At 45.3% G+C, this 20,435-nt stretch overlaps 1 protein-coding gene across 1 annotated transcript in view; it reads right to left on the bottom strand.

The window, feature by feature from the left end:
- ANKH (ANKH inorganic pyrophosphate transport regulator) overlaps window positions 1-20,435 on the bottom strand; it is a 140,509-nt gene that overhangs the window by 41,446 nt on the left and 78,628 nt on the right. Inside the window, exons 3-6 of the mRNA XM_060009649.2 lie at window positions 12,037-12,155; window positions 8,700-8,783; window positions 2,848-3,018; window positions 504-638 (exon numbers count right to left, since the gene is read on the bottom strand). Coding sequence (XP_059865632.1) covers window positions 504-638; window positions 2,848-3,018; window positions 8,700-8,783; window positions 12,037-12,155 — 509 coding nt within the window. The remainder of the gene's footprint in view (window positions 1-503; window positions 639-2,847; window positions 3,019-8,699; window positions 8,784-12,036; window positions 12,156-20,435) is intronic.

Here is a 20,435-nt window from a genome sequence, read left to right as displayed (position 1 = left end):
GTAGGCTCGGTACAGGAGGTGGAGAAAGGACAGGTGAGACTAGGTGGGTCAAAACGGAGGCAGCAGCCCTTCACCCCCTGGTACTTTCACTTCTGCTGCTGTGCATGGCATGTTCCGCTGTCCTCTGCAACTACTGTGAAGAGGTACCATGCTGACTCCATGGGAAAGTGGAGAGGCCGTTGAGTGGAGAGAGAAAATCTGGATTCTAACACTAGCCCAGCTTCTTGCTAGTTGTGTGTCCTTAATCTCGGTTTTCTCATGTGGTAAAAGAGAAGGACGAAGGAGATGTTTTCTCCCATACTCAGATAAATATAAAATCACATGATTCTAAGTCACTGATGGAGATCCTTATGGGTTCCTTGTGTGAAGGTGTCACATAATTTAATATCACAGAACTTCTTGAGCTCTCAAGAGGAATTGGAAACAAATTTGTAATCCACCTCCCCCGCACCCAGTTTTTACACGGCGACAGTGGGTACCCACATCCCCAGAAGCTGCCCTACCTCCGTAGCTGCAGAACTGCCACCAAGGTCCCGGGAAACAAAGAGGTTGACGATTGGCCTACTGATCCTCTGTGTAGCCAAGATGAGAGCCAAAGGCCACCAGAAGCTCAGCATCTTTCTTATTGTTGCATCTCCCTGCATCAAGAAAAGGGGATAAAAGTTCACTGAACTCTGGAAGCAGAATAGAAAAAAACAATTCAGAGTCAAAGCCTTTTCTTTCGATATCAATCACGAGTCAATTCACTATACTTAAAAATAATATAGAAAAAGCCTCTGTAGACAAGCCAAGTTGAATTAAAGTAAAATGTACAGTCTTAATAGAAATGAACTCAGACAGCTGGCAAGCTACTGTGAAGTCAAAACACACATTGAAGCCTGATGGATCCAAACGCCTATTTTCCAAACAGGGCAACTTTAACCCAAGCAGAATCCAACTTCATGGCCCAAGAAACAGGCTGGAAATTAGTTTCTGTTTAAATTACCAAACTGACTGGCTAGAAGCCATGTCAGTAAGACGTAACTCTTAGAAGTAAAACATTGTTATACTTTATTTTGGAATCAGTCTGCTCACAAATGTGCCTAATTATTTGGGCACTATATAAATCTACTCAGAGGTTCCTATTTTCAAAGCTCTGACAGAAGTCATGTAAATGTTCAGAAGCACAAGCAAAACAAAAGCATGGTAACGAGAAGGCGACTTATTAAGAATTCTACAGCAAAGATGTGCGCCCCCTTTTTTTTTTTTTTTTTGCGGTACGCGGGCCTCTCACTGTTGTGGCCTCTCCCATTGTGGAGCACAGGCTCCGGACGCGCAGGCTCAGCGGCCATGGCTCACGGGCCCAGCCGCTCCGCGGCATGTGGGACCTTCCTGGACCGGGGTACGAACCTGTGTCCCCTGCATCGGCAGGCGGACTCTCAACCACTGCGCCACCAGGGAAGCCCTAGATCTGATATTATTGATGGCCTGACCTCAGATCAAGGTGGGTGGTCAATACAATTACTGGTTTTTTGGTTATTTTTGGCTGCGTTGGGTATTTGTTGCTGCGCACGGGTTTTCTCTAGTTGTGGTGAGCGGGGGCTACTCTTCGTTGCAGTGCACGGGCTTCTCATTGCGGTGGCTTCTCTTTGTTGTGGAGCATGGGCTCTAGGCGCGTGGGCTTCAGTAGCTGCGGCACATGGGCTCAGTACTTGTGGCTCGTGGGCTCTAGCGCGCAGGCTCAGTAGTTGTGGCACACGGGCTTAGTTGCTCCGCGGCATGTGGGATCTTCCCGGACCAGGGTTTGAACCCATGTCACCTGCATTGGCAGGTGGATTCTTAACCACTGCACCACCAGGGAAGTCCCGCAATTACTGTTTTTACATGACAAAAGTAACATGTGGTCAAAGGTGGGATCAAGGGGTGGAATGTGGTAATTTATTCAGGGCCATATTTATATAAATATATATATAAATATATATATATATATATACATAATCATGCATATCTGCCTTATATCTAGATGGATACCAACCCAAATGATACCTAAGGATAGAGAAATTAGCAAACATATAAATCAGATACTGTTTATAATGATGATGAAAAGAACGCTTTGGTCACTTGTATAAGATTGTATCTTGCTTGTACCATATTCGCCTTTCGAGGCACAGGCCAAGCTCTGCCTCCATCAGGGGGGCTTTTTAGACCTCATCCCTATCTACCCTCTCTCAGCCTCCGTGAGAGAAGTTCTTGAACTCCCATTGCAGTCTCTGTCCTTTCTTGGGTTCATGTCTGAATGTTGCTGCTGTGCTGGATAAGCCAAATGGGACGTAAAGCTGCTTGAGGCCAGAGACCGTATTTAAAAACTTCCTGTGTTGCCCTGTGGTACCTGAATACTCTGCTCCCTCCATAGAAGGCACCTGAATGAGTGATTGTGTTTGGCCAGTACAGAAAGTACAAACACAGCCTGGATCCCTGGTGTGAAATTAAAAATAATCAAATGTGAGTTCAGTGGTACCAGGGGTCCTAAAATCTCTGTCGAGAACAGAATGACTTCCTTTTGACAACAGAGAGTAAGGAGGACGTCAATGTTGTGTCTCCTCCTTGGCCTGACATGACTCACTGTGACTTGGTCTCCTCATATGGAGGTAAGGAGGCTGGAGAGTGACCTCTAAGGACTCTTTCATCTCCAGAGTTCATCAGTTCTCCAACTGTCTTTCCCTGTGGACACTATGAAGCACTTGGCCTTGAGATATAACATCCCAGAGCATGTGGCTGTTACACTGATGTCTCGTTTCATACGTGTGGGGTGAAACTATATTCCACTTGGATGTACAGAGAGCATGTCCTCGAGGTCTAAGGACCTACCCCCAGCTCCGGTCCACTCCTGTCCGGGATGATGTCGTGGATGTTCTTGTAGTAGCCCAGGCACAGGGTGGTGCAGCGCACAAGGGCACCCATGTACAAGGATAGGATGGGGATGAGTAGAGGCTCTCTGCATTCCAGATGACTGTGAAGCAAAATGGCGACAAAAACGACCTGAGAGATGGGGAAACAAGAACAAGTCAGTAGGGAGAAGACGGAACCAATCAATGGAAGTGCGGCCCCACCTCTTGCACCCAGGTGAGATGTATCTCTGAGCGAAAACCTTGACACTGATGAGAAGGAGAACAGAAACTGTACTGGGCTACAGCTCAATACTGCTCTCGGAGAATTCAGGGTCATGCATTTGGGATTCACTGGAAGAGCACACGATCATTCTGTTATATTCATCATTAAGATTCTTTTAAGGCAACTGCACATCTGGTTAAGGTTATCGATTAAAAAAAGTCTAGAAACTTTGGATTCCCTGACCCCAAAGGATGCAGAAGAGCTTTGCCCTATCGATGTACACATGTAATCCACACCAGAGGACCTAAGTGACCTTCCACAAAGGATAGAACAGTGACCAATGATGGTACACAGAAAAATGGACATTAACATTTATAACATGGAATCCACTAAAAATGCTGCAAAAGCACCAATGTTAATTATTATAAAACAAGATAATTAAAATTTAAGATATTAACTTACAAAAGTGGCAAAGGTCAAAGAATACAAAGTCAAGAGGGATTGAAATAATAGTAAAGTGTCAATCTCTATTGAACAGTACAGGCTCTAAAGCAAATTTATCAATGTATTTAACCCCCCATCCTGCAGAAATCAGAGAATCAGCCCCGCCTCTGTCCAGAGTCCTTCCTGGGATTCACATGTTTGGAAGACCACTGAGGCGTACTGAGTGCACAAATAGGGTAATGGGAGAGGGGAGAGATTGTCTGGGCTACATCAATTTTTTTTTTGTTGTTTGTTTGTTTAAAAAAATTATTTGTTTAATTTATTTTGAAGAGGAACACAGTGATTAAATATCAAGATTTATAAAAAGTCTACCTAGTACCTTTGAACCCCATCCATCCATTTTCTATCCACTACAGCAATGAATCTGTTTGATTATTTTCAGGAATAATATTCTAAATATTTACCAACAGACTGAACAACTGAACAGAACAGACAACGGGCCTGGCTGTTATGGTAAGAACCAGCTGAATATCAGCCCTGCATTAGTTTTGTATTTGTCCTTAGAGAATTTTGTTAAGTAGTATCCATTTTTCCCCTCCTTCTTTTAGTTATTTATTTATTTTTCATTTTTAAATTTGGGGGGGGTACATCAATCTTAGTAGCCAAATATCCAGGGAATGATAGGCTTGTGAAATCTACCACCACTAAATGATCCTGACCGAAGGAGGTGTACGCGGATCACTGCATTCTCAAGAAATCAGTGATGACACAAAGTTAAAAAAGAAGCTGGAGAACGAGCACAGTTCATCAAATGAGTGCGTTCAGTTGCCACAGGGGACAGAGAAAGGCAGGGTAATCCAGAGAAACTCTTCTGAACGAGATAATAGTATGAGACGTTGGAGGAGGTCTGCTGGTAGCACAAACCGACACTTGTGCCCGGGTTGCTGCTCTCAAACCGGTAAACGGGACAGAGAGGCCCTTAGGCGGATGCAGGGGACAGAGCTACCGCTTGGCTGCGTGGACATGACCAGGCTGCCCAGAGCATGGGCGCGTGAGTGTCCACTCAGGCTCATGATCACACACTCACATTCACTTTCACCGAGGATACAGTGGAGCCCATTGATGGAAATAAAGATGCCCGTGACTGTCTCCATGCCTGTTGCTTCCCAGTGGAACAAATGTACCGTATTAACTGAGGGATGCAAAGACCAGCTGGGGGAAACCTGGTGAAGGATCCATTGTGTTTGGAACAGAAGATTGCGTTCTGTAATGTGGCCAAGATGCCCATTTATTTCTCTAACTAATCAGAGGCCTTAAGGGGCCCTAATATGCAAACAGACTAGTCTGTCTGCCGCAAGCTTAAGATTCGACATACACAGACCTACAGTGTAAACGAAGATGGTCATGTTTAGAGACTGAAAACACACTGGAGGAAAAATGGATATGTGAAGACCAACCCCTCCTCTGCCCAGTCCAGAAAGGCTCCCGGTGACGCCATCAGGATGGCCATGCAAGACGAGTAGGACCAAGGAAGGGGATCTGGAAGTGAAGGAGAAGGGAGGGGGAGGTGTGGAGATGACAGGAAAGTGGCCCGAGGAGCACAGCAGGCTGGAGTGTGGCAGAAGGCGGGCAGGAGGCATTGGGCCGGTAGCGATCAAGGCCGAAGTGAAGATTTTCTCAGCCTCCCTCATGTCGTTAATAGCTTGATGCCAGGTGGTCCAACACATACCATACATCTTACACCTTCGCTGGGCTGTACCATTTATCAACTTAAGATAACACCTGGGCCTTTTGCAATTCAATCCAGAATTAAGATTTTTGATTCTGATACCATCATCAAAACCTTGTCGGACTATTTTCTGCAGGTAACGTACTGCCTCGGTGGCGAGGATTTTCCCATGGAAAGCCTGCAACGTGCTGGCCCCGTCCTGGGTGCTGGGGATTCAATGATAGATAAGATTGTCCCAGGCTCTGTTCTCCTGGAGCTGACAGCCTAGTGGGGAAGGCAGAGATGGTAATCAACCTGTGAAAAGGCCTGTGAAGGACAGAGGGCGGTGGTGCTGGGAGAGCCAGGCTGTGGGGTGAGGGAGGGCACCCACGTGGGGGCGAGACCCAATGCCTTGGCAGGAGCCGGCAGGGGCCGACAGGAGCCAGGGTTAGGTGGGGCAAGCCGAGGCAGGGCATCTCCTTCCGGGCAGAAGCCAGGCAAAGCCCCCAGCGGGAGGCAGCTCGGCCACACTGAATTGGTCACAAGGGAGGACCAGTGGCTGGAGGGTAGAGAGCAAGGGGACAAGAGGAGAGTGACGGGGCTGGGGAAGAAGCAGAGCCTGTGGGGTTTCAGCACCTCGTAGACCATGATCAGGATTTTGGCTTTTTATCTCAAGGACACCAGGAGGTGATTCTAAAGCAGGTTCTAGGCAGGGGGTGAGATGGCCAGCATTTCACTGAGAATAGATCCCTGTGGCCGCAGTGGGGAAGGATGGAGGAGAGCCAGAGCAGAGGGGCAGGCCCGAGTCAGGAGGCATCGCTGAGAGTTCAGGTGGGAGGGGTGATCCCTCAGACCAGGGCGAGGGCAGCCGAGATGGGGAGAAGAGGGCAGATAAAGAAACATCTAGGATTAAAAATTTTAGACGGATGGTCCTGAAGAGGGACGCTCCTAGGGTGGCTCCCAGGTGTCTGAGCTGATGGTAGGGGCACAGATTCATTCAAAACCACCATCATCAAGATCATGAAGAGTATGAACTGAGGCTTACGATGCCTCTGAAGGATGTGAGTGGAAATAGCATAGAGCTATCTAGATGGCTTGTCTAGAGCTCAGAGGAGAGGGCCTGGCCGCAGATATTTATCTGGTGATCATCAATCTTGTTACAGATGGTTTAAACGTAGGGCATGCAGTAGATTCTTCACGAATAGAATACACAGTAAGGAGAGAGATGGATCTGAGGAACATTTACACATCAGTAGATGAGCTCGGCCACCAGAAGTCGGAGAAAAACCAGGACGTGGTGGTGTGAGAGCCAATGGGAAGGGATGTTTCATGGACGAAGGCGCAGTCAACAGAGTGAAGAGTTGCTGAGACATCCATGAGGTCAACAAAAAGTGCCCGCTGGATTCAGTGGCAAGAGGGTCACTAGTGAGAACAGTGTGGGCGAAGTGATGGGAGTGGAGGTCAGCATGGGGTAGGTAAAAGGAAGAAAGAGAAGTGCAAAAGTGGAGACAGTGAGAGGAAACTGGCCTTCCAAAAGGTGTGGCTGGGAAGTAATAGAGAATTGTAGCTAAAGACATACATGAGAAAAAGCCTCTTGTTGCTGTCGTTATGGTGTTAAGATGGCAGATGTCTGAGCATGTTTCCATGTCAAAGAGAAATGATCCAGGGGAGAGAGAAGGAGTCACTGATAACCAATCAAATAAGGTTCCTGAGAAAGCAGGACAGGATAGGCTTCAAGGCACAGGAGGAAGAAGTGGCCTTGGACAGAGGAGGGACACCTCCTCTCCTGGAATGGGAGAGGGAACGGAGATGAGGCAAGGGTCTGAAAGTAGGCATGTGGGTTTAAATTTCTCAGTGAGGTAGGCAATGAGGTCACCTGCCAGGGAGAGTGAAGTGGGCGGAGACCCTCTGACATGGTTACCAGAGTCCGCAGTGGTGAGTGATGAGAGGATGAATCTATACTTTGATCAGTTTGTCCCACTGTGTAACTTTTTGCTGGAGTGCTTGCTACCTGGGTGCAGGTGGTGCAAGGTGCACACCATTAGGTGGTTCAGGACGGGGATTTTGCCCGAAGGCTGAGATGGAAAGGCAGGAGACAAAGGGACCTAGAGTAGTGCAGCCAGATTACTCAGCTGGGATCCTGGGATCCCATCCCTGGGATCTCAGCTGACTTCAGAAGGCCAGGGCTGATGACAGCACAAAGGGGAAAGGACTAGAGGTCCCACTGAGGCCCAACACCCCATGAGAATCCTCATTTGATACTGAGCAAGCTAAGAAAGTCTAGATGATCACAAAATAAATAAAAAACATATGACTATTACAATAATGATGACACAGAAAAGCATGGCATGTTGGAACCAAAGCAAGAGGTTTTTTTTGTATTATGATGGGAAATTAATTAGCTTAGTAAAGGTTTTCAAACTGGGAGTTGCCACTGAAATTCAAGGCATTATAAACTCTTTTCATTTTATCGTTGGTGATTGTTACTCCCTATCTATCTATGCCGAGGTGGTATTTCAAAGGACTTTGCCTAGGATCTATTTATTCATTACCAAGTCTGGTAATTAACAAATGCTTACAAGTAATGAGAGGACTGAAGCTGGGGGGTGGGAGGGGAAGCAGAAGACTTAAGAACAAACATTGAATTTATTCCCCCAACCAAATTGTGGCAGGAACTCCAACTATAAGGTTTAAAACAGAAACTTCACCAGGAAAAGCCCAAGGCCAGATGGCACCTGAATCCAGCTTCCATCGCCCCTACCAACCAGTTATGTTTATTCCGAGCTTTTGAGCCCTCCCAACAGGCAGCGGCCAGGACCAGGTTTAAAATTAAGAAGGAAGGGCTTCCTGGTGGCGCAGTGGTTGGGGGTCCGCCTGCCGATGCAGGGGACACGGGTTCGTGCCCCGGTCCGGGAGGATCCCACATGCCGCGGAGCGGCTGGGCCCGTGAGCCATGGCCACTGAGCCTGCGCGTCCGGTGCCTGTGCTCCGCAACGGGAGAGGCCACAACAGTGAGAGGCTCGCATACGGCAAAAAAAAAATTAAAAAAAAAAATAAAAAAATAAAGAATAATTCCTAGGAGCATTCTCTAGAAGCTAGCATCTAGTGACTCAGCCACACAGAGGTCCATGTGTGCACAGTGACCCTGTGACCACCCACTAGCTTTGACTTCAGAGTCATTTCACGTGCAAGTGCCTTAACAATAAAGGGCAAAACCTCTGATAGTAAATTTAAATTCCTACAACACCCATTCCTGCAAGATCCTACACGCTTGTATCATGGGGGGGGGGTTCCATTTGCTCATTCACTTAACAAGCATTTATGGAAGTTCACGTTTGTTTTGAGTAATGCAGGGACGCTCGCGGAGCGGATAGTTGTAAATGAGGCAGCAGCCAGTTCTGTCCATCACCTGAAAGGGGCTCTGAGCAGCTCTGATGGACACACGGATCACATTTACCTGAGCTATGACGTCTGAGATTGAGGCACATCCGACCAGGAAACTGTATTTGTGTTTTAAGAGAATGCCAGCATGGGTCCATGCCTGCCAGGAAGGAGAGAACAGGGTATGAGATACACCTGTGGGATTAGGTTATTTCTGGTCATTATGAGTCCCTGGGCATTCCTGAAACAGAATAGAAACGCACCCCCCAACCTTAGTAGCACAGGTTTCATAAATCTTTGATTGGTAAAATGACTAACTTAGCCTGGCGGCTAGGACCACATGAGACTTAAGTGGAACCAATGACTGCACAGTGTGTATTTGGTACCCGTTCTATGCAGACTAGTGTACTGGTTTGTGTGTCTGGCAGGAAACCTGGCTGAATACCAGGAATGGGGGGCCAGTGGGAGTCACAAAGCACAGCAGTCTCCATCCGTGAAGCATGTTCTAATGAGGGCTCTAAACTGGATCTGAGTTACTACCGTCACTGCAGGCACTCACTGACTGATCAGGTTGTTCTGTTTCCTTCTCTTTAAGTTTGGGCGGGATCCGATCTGTCACTTCGTGCCTTTGAGGAAAGTTAAGAGGAAAGTCCTCCAAGGGTTACAGACAGTGAAAGTTCCAGGGGATGGCAGGTTTGGAGAAGGTTTGAAGTTCAAAGTAGGATCCGCTTAAGCATCATCCTTCTAACCAGTAACGGCTGACCTGAACTGACAAAGGAATAACATTTCACATGAGCTAAACATAATCAGACAAGTGTGATTTATTTCCTAGGTCTGTGTCAAGACTTTATAGCCGCTGCTACATCTACTTCCTCCTCAGCTCGTAGGGCCAAAGGTGCTAAATGGGAAAAGAAATGCAAGGTGTAGATAAGATTTGCAAATTGTGGCTTGTAGGCTACCTTTGTTGACCAAAAGCTGTCTGGACGATAAGCTTTGTGATTTGCAAATATTATCTCTCCAACAAATACATCAGGGCCATGCTGCAAGGTGTGTGTGTGTGCGTGTGTGCATGTGCATGTGCGTGTGCATGTGTGTGTGTGTTTGGGGTGATATGTATTATTTTGGTTTTTATTAGCAATCTCTTACTACTGGGCCTTTTGGGGGAGTTGAGAGATGAAACATGGAAGAAAAGGGTGTCCATCACAGATGTTCTGGTGTTAGACTGAGCTTCGGAAACTTCCGTGGCAAATAAACAAAGAAGGGAAGTGGAACACAGGGCACTGAAGAGTCTGTGAGTCACTTTTAGTCCTGAGTTCCCTGAGTTCACTGTATAATTGTGTTTACACAGTCCCAGTACAGACAGGAGGGCAGGCATTAGAGCAGAATCATGGACTCTGCTGAAGAAGCTGGGCTTTTACTCTCTTAGGTTGTGAAAAAGGTCACTCCATTCAATTCTCTCACTGCTTTGAAAGCACTGTGGTACCACCTCAGTCCAGCCTGGGCCCTGTGGGGAATCCGGTTCTACACACTCCAAACCCTTGGCTGTTTTCTTTTTGGGGTAGCGGGTATGGGAGCAGGGGGTATGCATCAACTACCAGAGTAAACACACCTGGTGATAAGCAAGAAAAAGAAAATCCAGGTACAAGTGTTCCAGTGGCCAAATTCTCCACCTAACGTGATGTCACGACAACTAAAAATCAGGACCTCCGGTGGAAACTAAGGGTTTGATATCTAAGGCTCCCTGGCCCACCAGTAGGAAGCTGTCAGATTCAAGAAGGCTGCCCCCGTAACCCTGCTACAGGCACATTAAGACTTCTGATGACATCTGAGAGGATGGACCACATACATTTTTACACTGCATCATTCCTCTGAGGATGGGGGGCTAATGCATACCTCAATACCTCCATTCACCTCACACGTCTAATGTATATAGAACTGGAGGTAAGGACTGGTAGAAAAACCTATATAGACTATCATATGTGAAAGTCTCCTTCCAAGGGTAATTTAAAACGGAGCCCAAAGAAAAGGTTTATTTTCTAGCATTAGACATTGTTGGAAATATAGAAATATATATATTTGGCTAAGTCTCTTTTATATCTGTAACACAGATGAATAGGAAAAAAGCATTCTCTGAGAACGCTTCAGTATCAGAACAAAGAATTTAATCTATGGAAGTCAGCCACCCTTAGCTAATCTAGCAAAGCTGGCTATTGAAGTAATAAAATCCTATCAGTATATTCAAGCGAGTCTTATTCTAAAAACCTTTGGGTGCTCATACCACACAAGTGGTAAGTTTATCTGAAAGCTATTCTGATCCCTTGATGCTGAATATATCAGAAAGGAATTTATATTTGAATCAATTTTTCAAACAAGCTCTCTTGCCTACTGCCAGAACTTGTGGCAAATATAGATAATTCTCATAAAATAAACTGAAAAGATGGACTGGTTAAAAGTCAGTGGTCAGTTGGAGCCCTTCTGCACTGCCGGCGGGGACGTAAAATGGTGCAGCTGCTGCTGAACTCAGTATGACAGGTCCTCAAAACATTAAAAACAGAATTACCATATGATCCGGCAATTCCACTTCTGGGTATATACCCAAAAGAATTAAAGCAAGGACTCAAAGGGCTATTGGCTCACTCATGTTCACAGTGGCATTATTCATAGTAGCCAAAAGGTGGCAGTAACCCCGGTGTGTCCACTGATGGATGAAAGGGTAAACCAATGTGGCTTTTACACATACAAGGAATACTATTCAGCCTTAAAAAGAGGGACATTCTGACACATGCTGCATACGACATGCACGAACCTTGAAGACATTCTGCTAAGTGAAATAAGCCCGTCACAAAAAGACAAATATTGTAGGATTCCACTCACGAGGTACCGAGAACAGTCAAGTTCATAGAGACAGAAGTAGAGTGCTGGGAGCCAGGGGCTGGGGTAGGGGGTGGGAGTTAGTGTTCAATGGGGCAGAGACTCAGCTGGGAAGATGGGGAGGGCCGAGGGTGGATGGCGGTGATGGGAGCACCACGATGTGAACGCACCTAACGCCACTGAGGTGGGCGCTTCAAACTGGTTAAGATGGGAAGTTTCATGTTATATGTATATTATCACAATCGGAAAAGAATGTGGTGGGCAGTGAAGACAGCCTCGGATGTGTTGGTCATTTTCTGGGGGGAATAAGTGGATCCATTTCTGGGTTGCTGGGGGCTGGGGGAGGGGAGGGTGGGGAGGCAGTGTTTCATGGGAACAGAGTCAGTATCCCAAGATGAAAAGAGTCCTGAAGAGTCACAGCAATGTGAATATACTCCATGCCATTGAACTGTATACATAAAAATGGTTAAGATGGTGAAGTTTAGGCTATGTATTTTTTACCGTAAGTTTTTTAAACAGTGCCAACGATCTTCTCTACTCACCATTGCATCCATAAAAGGGAAGGCAGCAAGATACAGGAAGGCCCTTCTCGTTTTGTTCCCCACTGACTCATCCACATGGTGCAATTTATTGATGATGTAGTAGCCTAAGTCACTATATGCTGCAGAAGGTAAAACAAAACAAAACAGAACATGGCAATATTTAGAAAACATTATCCTCATAAGCTTTTTATCTCAAAAGTTTTTTTTTAAATAAATGTATTTATCTTATTTTATTTATTTTTGGCTGCGTTGGGTCTTTGTTGATGCCCGCGGGTTTTTCTCTAGTTGCGGCGAGCGGGGGCTACTCCTCGGTGCGGTGCACGGGCCTCTCATTGCGGTGGCTTCTCCTGCTGCGGAGCACGGGCTCTAGGCGTGCAGGCTTCAGTAGTTGTGGCATGCGGGCTCAGTAGTTGTGGCTCATGGGCTCAGCAGTTGTGGCTCATGGGCTCTAGAGCGCAGGCTCAGTAGTTGTGGCACACAGGCTTAGTTGCTCCGTGGCATGCGGGATCTTCCCAGACCAGGGCTCGAACCCATGTCCCCTGCATTGGCAGGCGGATTCTTAATCACTGTGCCACCAGGGAAGCCCTCAAAAGTTTAAAAACAATTTTAAATATAATATTTGGGTTTTGGTACAAAAATTACAAAATTCAGATGAGCAAAAAGAAGAAAATCATCTACAGTCTCAGTCATCCCTCTGCCCAGAAGGGGTCACAGTTGAAACTCTAGGTTCTAATTGCCCAGTTCTTTTACAGGTGTGTGTGGTGGATTATGCGTGAGTGTTTTAACATAACAATGGGATAACATACCTTTCAATAAAAATGTTAAAGCTAGCTTTTCACTGTTTGTCATTCCTTTTGTATCATTTTTTTGGGAGGAGGGTGGTAACTGTGGGTATAGTCTCCCCAGTGGAAAAATGCTATCTCTGTGCTTTCCAAGTCCCTCCAACATGAGGACCTGTGACCAGTGTGTGACTGGAACATAATGGGCCTTAACCAACACAGGCTGAATGAATGTGTTGGTGCCAAAGGGAGAGAAAGGAAGAAAGAGAAAGGTCTCCTAGTGTCTGCTAGGCGTTCTGGCAGACATTGTTAGTAAAGGTTAAATACAATATTCAGCTATTTGCTACCTCATTGATACAATGTTTAGACTATATAGGAAAACAATGATCTTTGTGTTTTCATAGTGCTCTAATAGTAGTGTTCCCGCTGTGTTCATTCTTTTGTAAATATGAATATCCATGTACTTGACAACTGCAGCAGAGGCTTTGAAATCAGAAAGGAGATAAAATTTAGTGTCTCACTTTGTGAAATAATAAGAATCCCTTCCCCCATCTCAAAGTTTGGGGGACGACTTATTACCATATAAACTGGTAAAAAGAAATAATCCTCCATCCTCTGTCGGGATTAGTCTGGAATTATGGGGATGTTGGATTAAGTGTGCTCTTCAGGATGATATCCAAGTTATTTAAATGTCTATAAATAGAAATCTCAGCGAGGGTAGAGGTACAAGTAAGTGATTTCAAGGGGTAGGGGGCTGGGATGGCTAAGACATCCAGCATGCAATGCTGGTGGGACAGGCAAATGCAGGCGAGGAGGGCCCAGTCCTCCCAGGAAGGGCAGAGGTGGAAACCAAGAGGCGAGCTGCCAGGTGAGCCCAGGTGGCAGGTGTGGAGCGTGGCGGGACCAGCAAAACCACTGAGGCAGCAAGAAGAGAAATCCAGGAGGGAGGGTGGCACTTGGCAGAAAGAGAAAAGACTGGGGAAATGGGATTAGTTACGGCCAGGGACAAGGAAGGCAGCTGTGATGTCCTGCTTGGATCAGAAGGCACGTGGGTGACCTGATCCTGGAAAGCAGGAGGAAGCCCTCCAGCCCGACTTGGCAGCGAGGTGAGAAGTGCATTCAGACCTGAGATTAGCTGGTGAAACACACAGCCGGGATAAAGATGTTGCTGGACCACACACACAGCTTACTTTGGGTGCCGAGATTTGGAAATCGTGGCTGCTGTTGATTTGTACACTCCTTTTCATTCAGTCAAGTTCACTGCGCTGAGACCTGCGCAGAGATGGTCCTGACGCTGCCCACCCCACTGCCCCTCCCAGCAGAGACCGCTGGCAATAGTAAAGGCGGCCACGCTGGGCGAGCAGAGCAATGCTAAGCGCACGAGCCCGGGGCTGGCTCTGAAGAGCTCAGGAACTAACATTCCCTGGTAAAGGTTAGCGCCAATACAAACGCCAGCTGACTGGACTGGACTGGATGGCTAATGCTGGGCCCTTGAGATTAGAAAAGGCTGAGATCTGGAGGGCAATGTATGGGTTGACCTGTGTCCCCGCACAATTCATTTGCTGAGTCCTTAGTCCCCAGGACCTCAGAAGGTGACCTTATTTGACAACCAGGTCATGGCAGGTATAATTAGCTGAGATGGGGTCACGCTGGAGAAGAGTGGGCTCTTGGTGTCCTTCTCAAAAGGGGGAATTTGGACACAGAGATAGACACGCACAAGGAGAAGCCCATGAAAACATGAAGGCAGAGATCGGGGAGATGCTTCCACAAGCCAAGGGACAGCGCACGTTGCAAACCACTGGAAGCTGGAGAGGGGCCTGGGACAGACTCTCCGTCACGGCCTCAGACGGAACCAACCTCACTGCCACCACCTCGACCTTCCAGCCTCCAGACCGTGAGACCACACACTTCTGCTGTCTGTGTTGCTCTGTTAGGACAGACCTAGCAAACTCATACAGGTGGCTTCTAGGAAGGGGAGAATTATTTTCCCGTGAGTCTCTGGGGTAATGGCAGGAAAAGAAGGGACGTGTGAATTTGAACAGCTGAGAGCAGGGCGTGCAGTTTGCTCATGTGGCCTGAGTGTATAGGGATCAGTATAAATAAGCTTCTCTACTTCTGTGAATATACCTAAGTGTACCAACTTATTACACTATTTTAACTAAAACATCAAAAACAGTGCCTTTATGTAGAGCAGTGAAGAGCTGACATCTGAAGTTTAACAGGGTCTGAAGGACTGCTGGGTGCTGAGCTCGACCAAGCCTCTGACTCTGCCAGGATGTTTCCCCCACGTCACTCCCCTGCTTTGTTCAGTCTGCAGCTCCAGGGTCCCCAGGTGCCAGGGGTACTTTGAGACCAATGGGCCCAAGGATGCTTTTGCTTCTTTTTACTTCTTGTCCTCCTTTAGCTACCAGAGAAAAACTTTGGAGGCCAAGGGAAGAAGCTTTCTTCCCGTCTTTCTTCCTTCCTTTTACTCCTCCCATATGTAGTAGAAGAAGAGTCTGGTTGTAACTACAAAGGTTGTTTCCACCCTGTGAGCTGGGAGAGTAAAATCCCAGCGGCTGTTTTCCACCCAGTATCGCCTCACCCTCCCCTCCCGTGTCCCAGAGCTGTTTCTGGCTGGAGGTATAGGCTGGGGGTAATTTGTTTAAAGCACTTTGCATAGAGTCTATAATTACCAGGCTAGCTGCCTTAATGACATTTAGTAACCTTCAACTTCTATAAGCTGCCTTACCAAGAGTCTTCTGAAATAGCTTAGAGTCCTTATGAAAAGTAGGACATTAGAAAGAAAAATTAAGCAAGGTTTTCGAATAGATGTACATGGAGTTCATGGCCTGGCTGCAGCAGGAGGACACGGACTTAACCTATTTACAGGTAGACAGCTTTGAGCTGCCCAAACAAGAAGCAGGAAGGGCCATTCAAATCCCTAGCTCCTCTGACCTCAGAATTATTTTCCCGTGAGACTCTGGGGTAATGGAGCGATGGACCTTTCCAGAATCACTGGTTCTCAAACTTGTTCATCCAGAGTCGCCAGCACTTGTTGCAAAATGCCATGAAATTTAGTATTAATCAAAATAAGCCTCATTACCTATAATTTTCCCATGGGAATTGAAGGAAAAGCCCTCTTTCCATTTTTAGTAAAAGAATAATATGTGCATTTCCAAGGGGCAAATTTGGGAGCCCTTATTCTAATTCTAATGCCTTAGTTCCCATGTTTAAAAGTCTCCCAAGTGCTACGGATTGACCCACTGTGTTCTGTTTACCAAGGCTCCTGCAACTCGGGTATCTTGAGCCAGGCTCCAGGTACACATAGAATAGATATCAACTTTCTGGCCAGTGGATCTCTAGATTTCAAGTCTGTCAGTCCAACACAATTCCAAGTGTCTACTCATTTGGCTAATTGCATAAGGTTTGGGTGGTACATTTTCTGGAGCATCTTTTCCTCACCATCTGCACCATACATTCCTGGGGAAGTGCCTGTGTGATCAGTGGGACCCACTCCGGCCATGTGCAAATGTCTGGGGAAACCCAGAACCATGTGCAAATCTCTCAAGGATGAGAGAATGCATGGCTTACCAGTCTGGTCCAAAAAAAGAAAAAAATCAGAGAAAATGAATATGAAACACAAGAAAAAACATTATGCACAGCAAATGTAATAAAAAGGACCTAGTGAAAGTTCTCTCCTTTATTGGGGCAAACACAATAACAGTTGACCCTACAAAGGAGTTCTTGGTCCTCTCTGACCTGAGTCTACCTCTAATGTCTCACCGTGATCAGTAAATGGATGCCCAGATGTGACACCAGGTTAGCGAAGGAAAGGAGCTACAGTTGAAACTGGTTTTTCAAAGCTGGTGACGCTTAGCTTTGAAGTCCCTTCTAAGTGAGAAGATCCTCCAGCAGTTGGTAGATTATCGGTAGATACTGAAAGTTTGAAATGTCAAAGTTCATCCAGATTGGGAAAAAAAAATCTAAGATAGAGATCATGCTGGGAATCAGGATTTCTCCAATGGCTGGAGATAACCACGGAATACACAAACTTAAAAAAAATATATCTTAAGAGTACCTTTGCCCCAGCACTAGTTCATAACCCAGGAGATTATGCAGACTGACAAAATATATTGAACTTTTCTAAATATTAAAAATTTCTTTAGAGACCATAACGTTATCAAGCAGTAAATAAGAACATACAGATCTTCCTTGTTGTTAAAGCTGTATTAAACATACTTACATGAACACTAGACTCAATCTGCTTTATTCAATATAGCTGTCCCTGAGATGTCACAAAAAAATTTTCACTGGTGTCACAGGCTCTCCAAGGGACCCAGCTACAGCCGCAAAGCTCAATGCCTAACGCCCTCCCTGCGGGTCCTCTTTCTACTTTGCCCTTCCCTGCTCTCCTTCCCTTTCTCTCTTCCTCTCTCCCCCTTTTCCTGTCCCTGTTGCCTAACGGGCTCTTCTATAGTCTCAGGCTGCACACCTCCTTTACCTGGTTACCTGCACCCTAGCACTGGGCATCCACCCTGTTACCCGTGATATTCAACACCGAACTCATTTTCTTGCTTTATTCTCCCCTGATTCATGAATGCGTGGTGGCTGCCTGCCTCCCACTTCTTCTCCTCCCCAAGGATGAATATCTTTTATATTTATCTCACCTCTGTATCCAACTTTTGATTAGTAGGACCTGAATGACATGTACGTTCTATTTGTTCGATAAGTAATTTGTTGGACCACTGATAGGACAGATGGGGATTGGACTATTTTAAAGGTGAGTTAAACAAAGGGCAATTCTTTCACTCTTGTTTAGTCAAAGGCCCCCACATTCAAAGCAGGAAGGTCAGCTCTACTAATACTAGTGGTGTGTCTGCTTAGAGTTAAACATTCATGTGAATAACATCGTAAGGGGAAATGGATGAATTTTATCAGTGTTTGAATATATCTAAAAAAAGAGAAATATTCATTAATTATACAGAAGGCATCTTGCTGGGAAAAGTAACTAATATTGTAAAGAATAAAATGAATAAACAGGTAAATTAGGAAACAAAGCAAAAAGAAACCAAGGAGTTGGCCATTAAACTGAAAAAGCACAGAACACGGTGATTTTGTTAAAACCACGAGCCTGAGGTTAGACAGAATTAACAGAAATGTAACAGACAAGAAGAGTCACCATCTGTAATCTTAAGTGGCTAGAGCAAAATATTCATTTGGAGCACTGGGTCAAATTCTCCACTCCATCTTGTATCAAAGATAAGGGAAAAATTAGAAAGAGTTGTGCTGGAATACAACCAACACTTTCAGAGCCAGTTAAGAGATGACCCACCCCACGAGCCTTTCAGAACCAATCCCTAAGAGAAAGAACTTCTTCCTCCTCTATGCTCTTAGAAGCCCTTATATAAATGCTACGGAAAAGTTAGAAGGTCTAGATAACAGAAATAAATCTATTAAGGAGATAGGGAAATAGCACCTAAAAAGGAAAGTTTCAGGCAATTAGACTAGTTTCGCCTAAACAAAATAATATAGAGAAATTTGGTTTTAAGCCTAGGTTACTCTGGTTCCTATCTCACTCTGTGGGCTAAGCTGGTGAACGTGTAACATGTGGCTTCTTGTACTTACTCTAAGCCCTACTGAGGAGCTGTTCATGTGGGGAATACATACCCATTTCAGTATCAGGCCAAGCAAATACAATTAGGAAGACTGCCTGAGAGCAGACAATGGCTTCTTAAGTCAAATTATTTGGAATAGTTGCTTTTTTGTTGATCTATGTCACTGTTCCCTTGTCCCAAGCATAGATAGCCGAGAGCTGACTGTTAAGGTAGAAATGTCAGTGGCTGTTTCTAGCATTACTAAGATGGGAAAATGGGTTTTAGTGTCTAGTGTAGGTGACACATTGTAAAGTAGAAACTGAACGGGGGGATGTTTATGGATGGTAGGAAAATACTGTTGGAAAAGGTAAGGATGACAAAAGAGCAACATCCCACCTGGAGCTTGTGGTCAAGGTTATGGGGAAAAATTGGCAAGATCTGAGTATAGAAAAGCTTACGGGATTAGTGAAAAAAAGGAGGAAGGAAGGTGAGCAAAGATGCCTGATGCAGCAGACAGCAGAAGGCAAGAGAAGAATCAAACCATTAGGTGGAGAATTGAAATGAGGCCAACAAACTAGAAGAGGGAAAATCATTAAAATCTGAGTTTTAAGTCTTTGAAAGAAATTGATATTGCTTTCTTAGTAACTGTAGAAAGCATTTGTTTGTTGGAAGGAAAAGAAGTGATAATTGTAAAAATATCAACAGTGATAAAAGCAATTGTTAAATATATCTGGGATGTAGAACCATTTTGGTTCAAATGTAAGATTTTATGATTCCATTTTAAAATTGAAAAACTTGCATTTAACTTGGAAAATGATTTGATTTGATTTTTGTTTGATTTTTGATTTTTATTTCAGTGACCAAATGTCCCTCCCAACAGTGTCAATAATACAGTACACTCAAGTTTTCCTTAATTACTGACATCTAGTAATTAGCTATTAGCCCCAAAGTCTCATTTGAGCATGACTAAAACAGGGAATGTTGGGTTTATTTGGAAGTAAGTAGCTAAAAAGAAACTAATTTATCTTCCTTTTTAGGCAAAAATTTATTTAGACCCGCTCATTGCACATATGGAATTTTCTCAAGTACGTATACCATCTATGAAAATGGCCCAGATCAAATGTAGCTGCAGAAGTTTTCTTTAAAACTCAGCGGATAAGTTAGTATTCAGGGTTTAAGTTAAGGGAAAGAAAAGCATCTCCTCTCTGTCCCATGCCCTGAAGCTCTGAGCCCCAGTGAAATGACCAATAGCAACACTTTGCCTGGATATTTGGCCCATGAGAAGCATCCTCTCGCCAACATTGTTCTTAGCACAAAATCCTATGTTGTATTAAAAAGGAAGACCACAGGGGCTCCCCTGGTGGCACTGCGGTTGGGAGTCCACCTGCCAATGCAGGGGACGCGGGTTTGTGCCCCGGTCCGGGAAGATCCCACATGCCGCGGAGCGGCTTGGCCTGTGAGCCATGGCCGTTGAGTCTGCGCGTGGCGGGAGAGGCCACAACAGTGAGAGGCCTGCGTACCGCAAAAAAAAAAAGGAAGACCACAAAGGCCTCAGTCTATTTACTTTTAGATTCACAATTCTATGAGTAAACATGAGTTGACATCTGAGTACACTGTAAATGGTTTGGGTTAATCTCCCGGCTCTTCATTCACCACGGACATTCATGGTTCTCATACAACCAGTGCCAATTTGAAGACACACAATGGGTTTGTGAAGTGTTGTTCACAGGCTTTATGTAACTGGGTTCAGTAGGTGTGCCATTCAATTTTTATGCCAGGTAAGCTGAGCTGTTTTGAAGCCAAGGGGTTCTGAGATCATGCCCTTAGGGTTTTTTATCACCACCAAGAAGGCAGCAGAAGTAGAACTCCAGCTCTAAAGGAAGGGGCTTTCCTAGGTCTTGGTGAAACCGTAGGCCAGTCACTGTGTGTGATAAAATTTTCTTGTTGTTTCATGGAAAGAATGTTATGCCCAGAGTATTGAGTCTCATCTGAAATAGAAACATGGGGCCCTAAAAGGAGATAATTTTAATACATAAAACAATCT

Source organism: Delphinus delphis, chromosome 3 (genome assembly GCF_949987515.2).
Source record: "Delphinus delphis chromosome 3, mDelDel1.2, whole genome shotgun sequence".
In the NCBI taxonomy this organism is placed as follows: domain Eukaryota; kingdom Metazoa; phylum Chordata; class Mammalia; order Artiodactyla; family Delphinidae; genus Delphinus; species Delphinus delphis.
The sequence above is the reverse complement of the archived record's forward strand: the minus strand, read 5'-3'. Positions and strand labels throughout refer to the sequence as shown.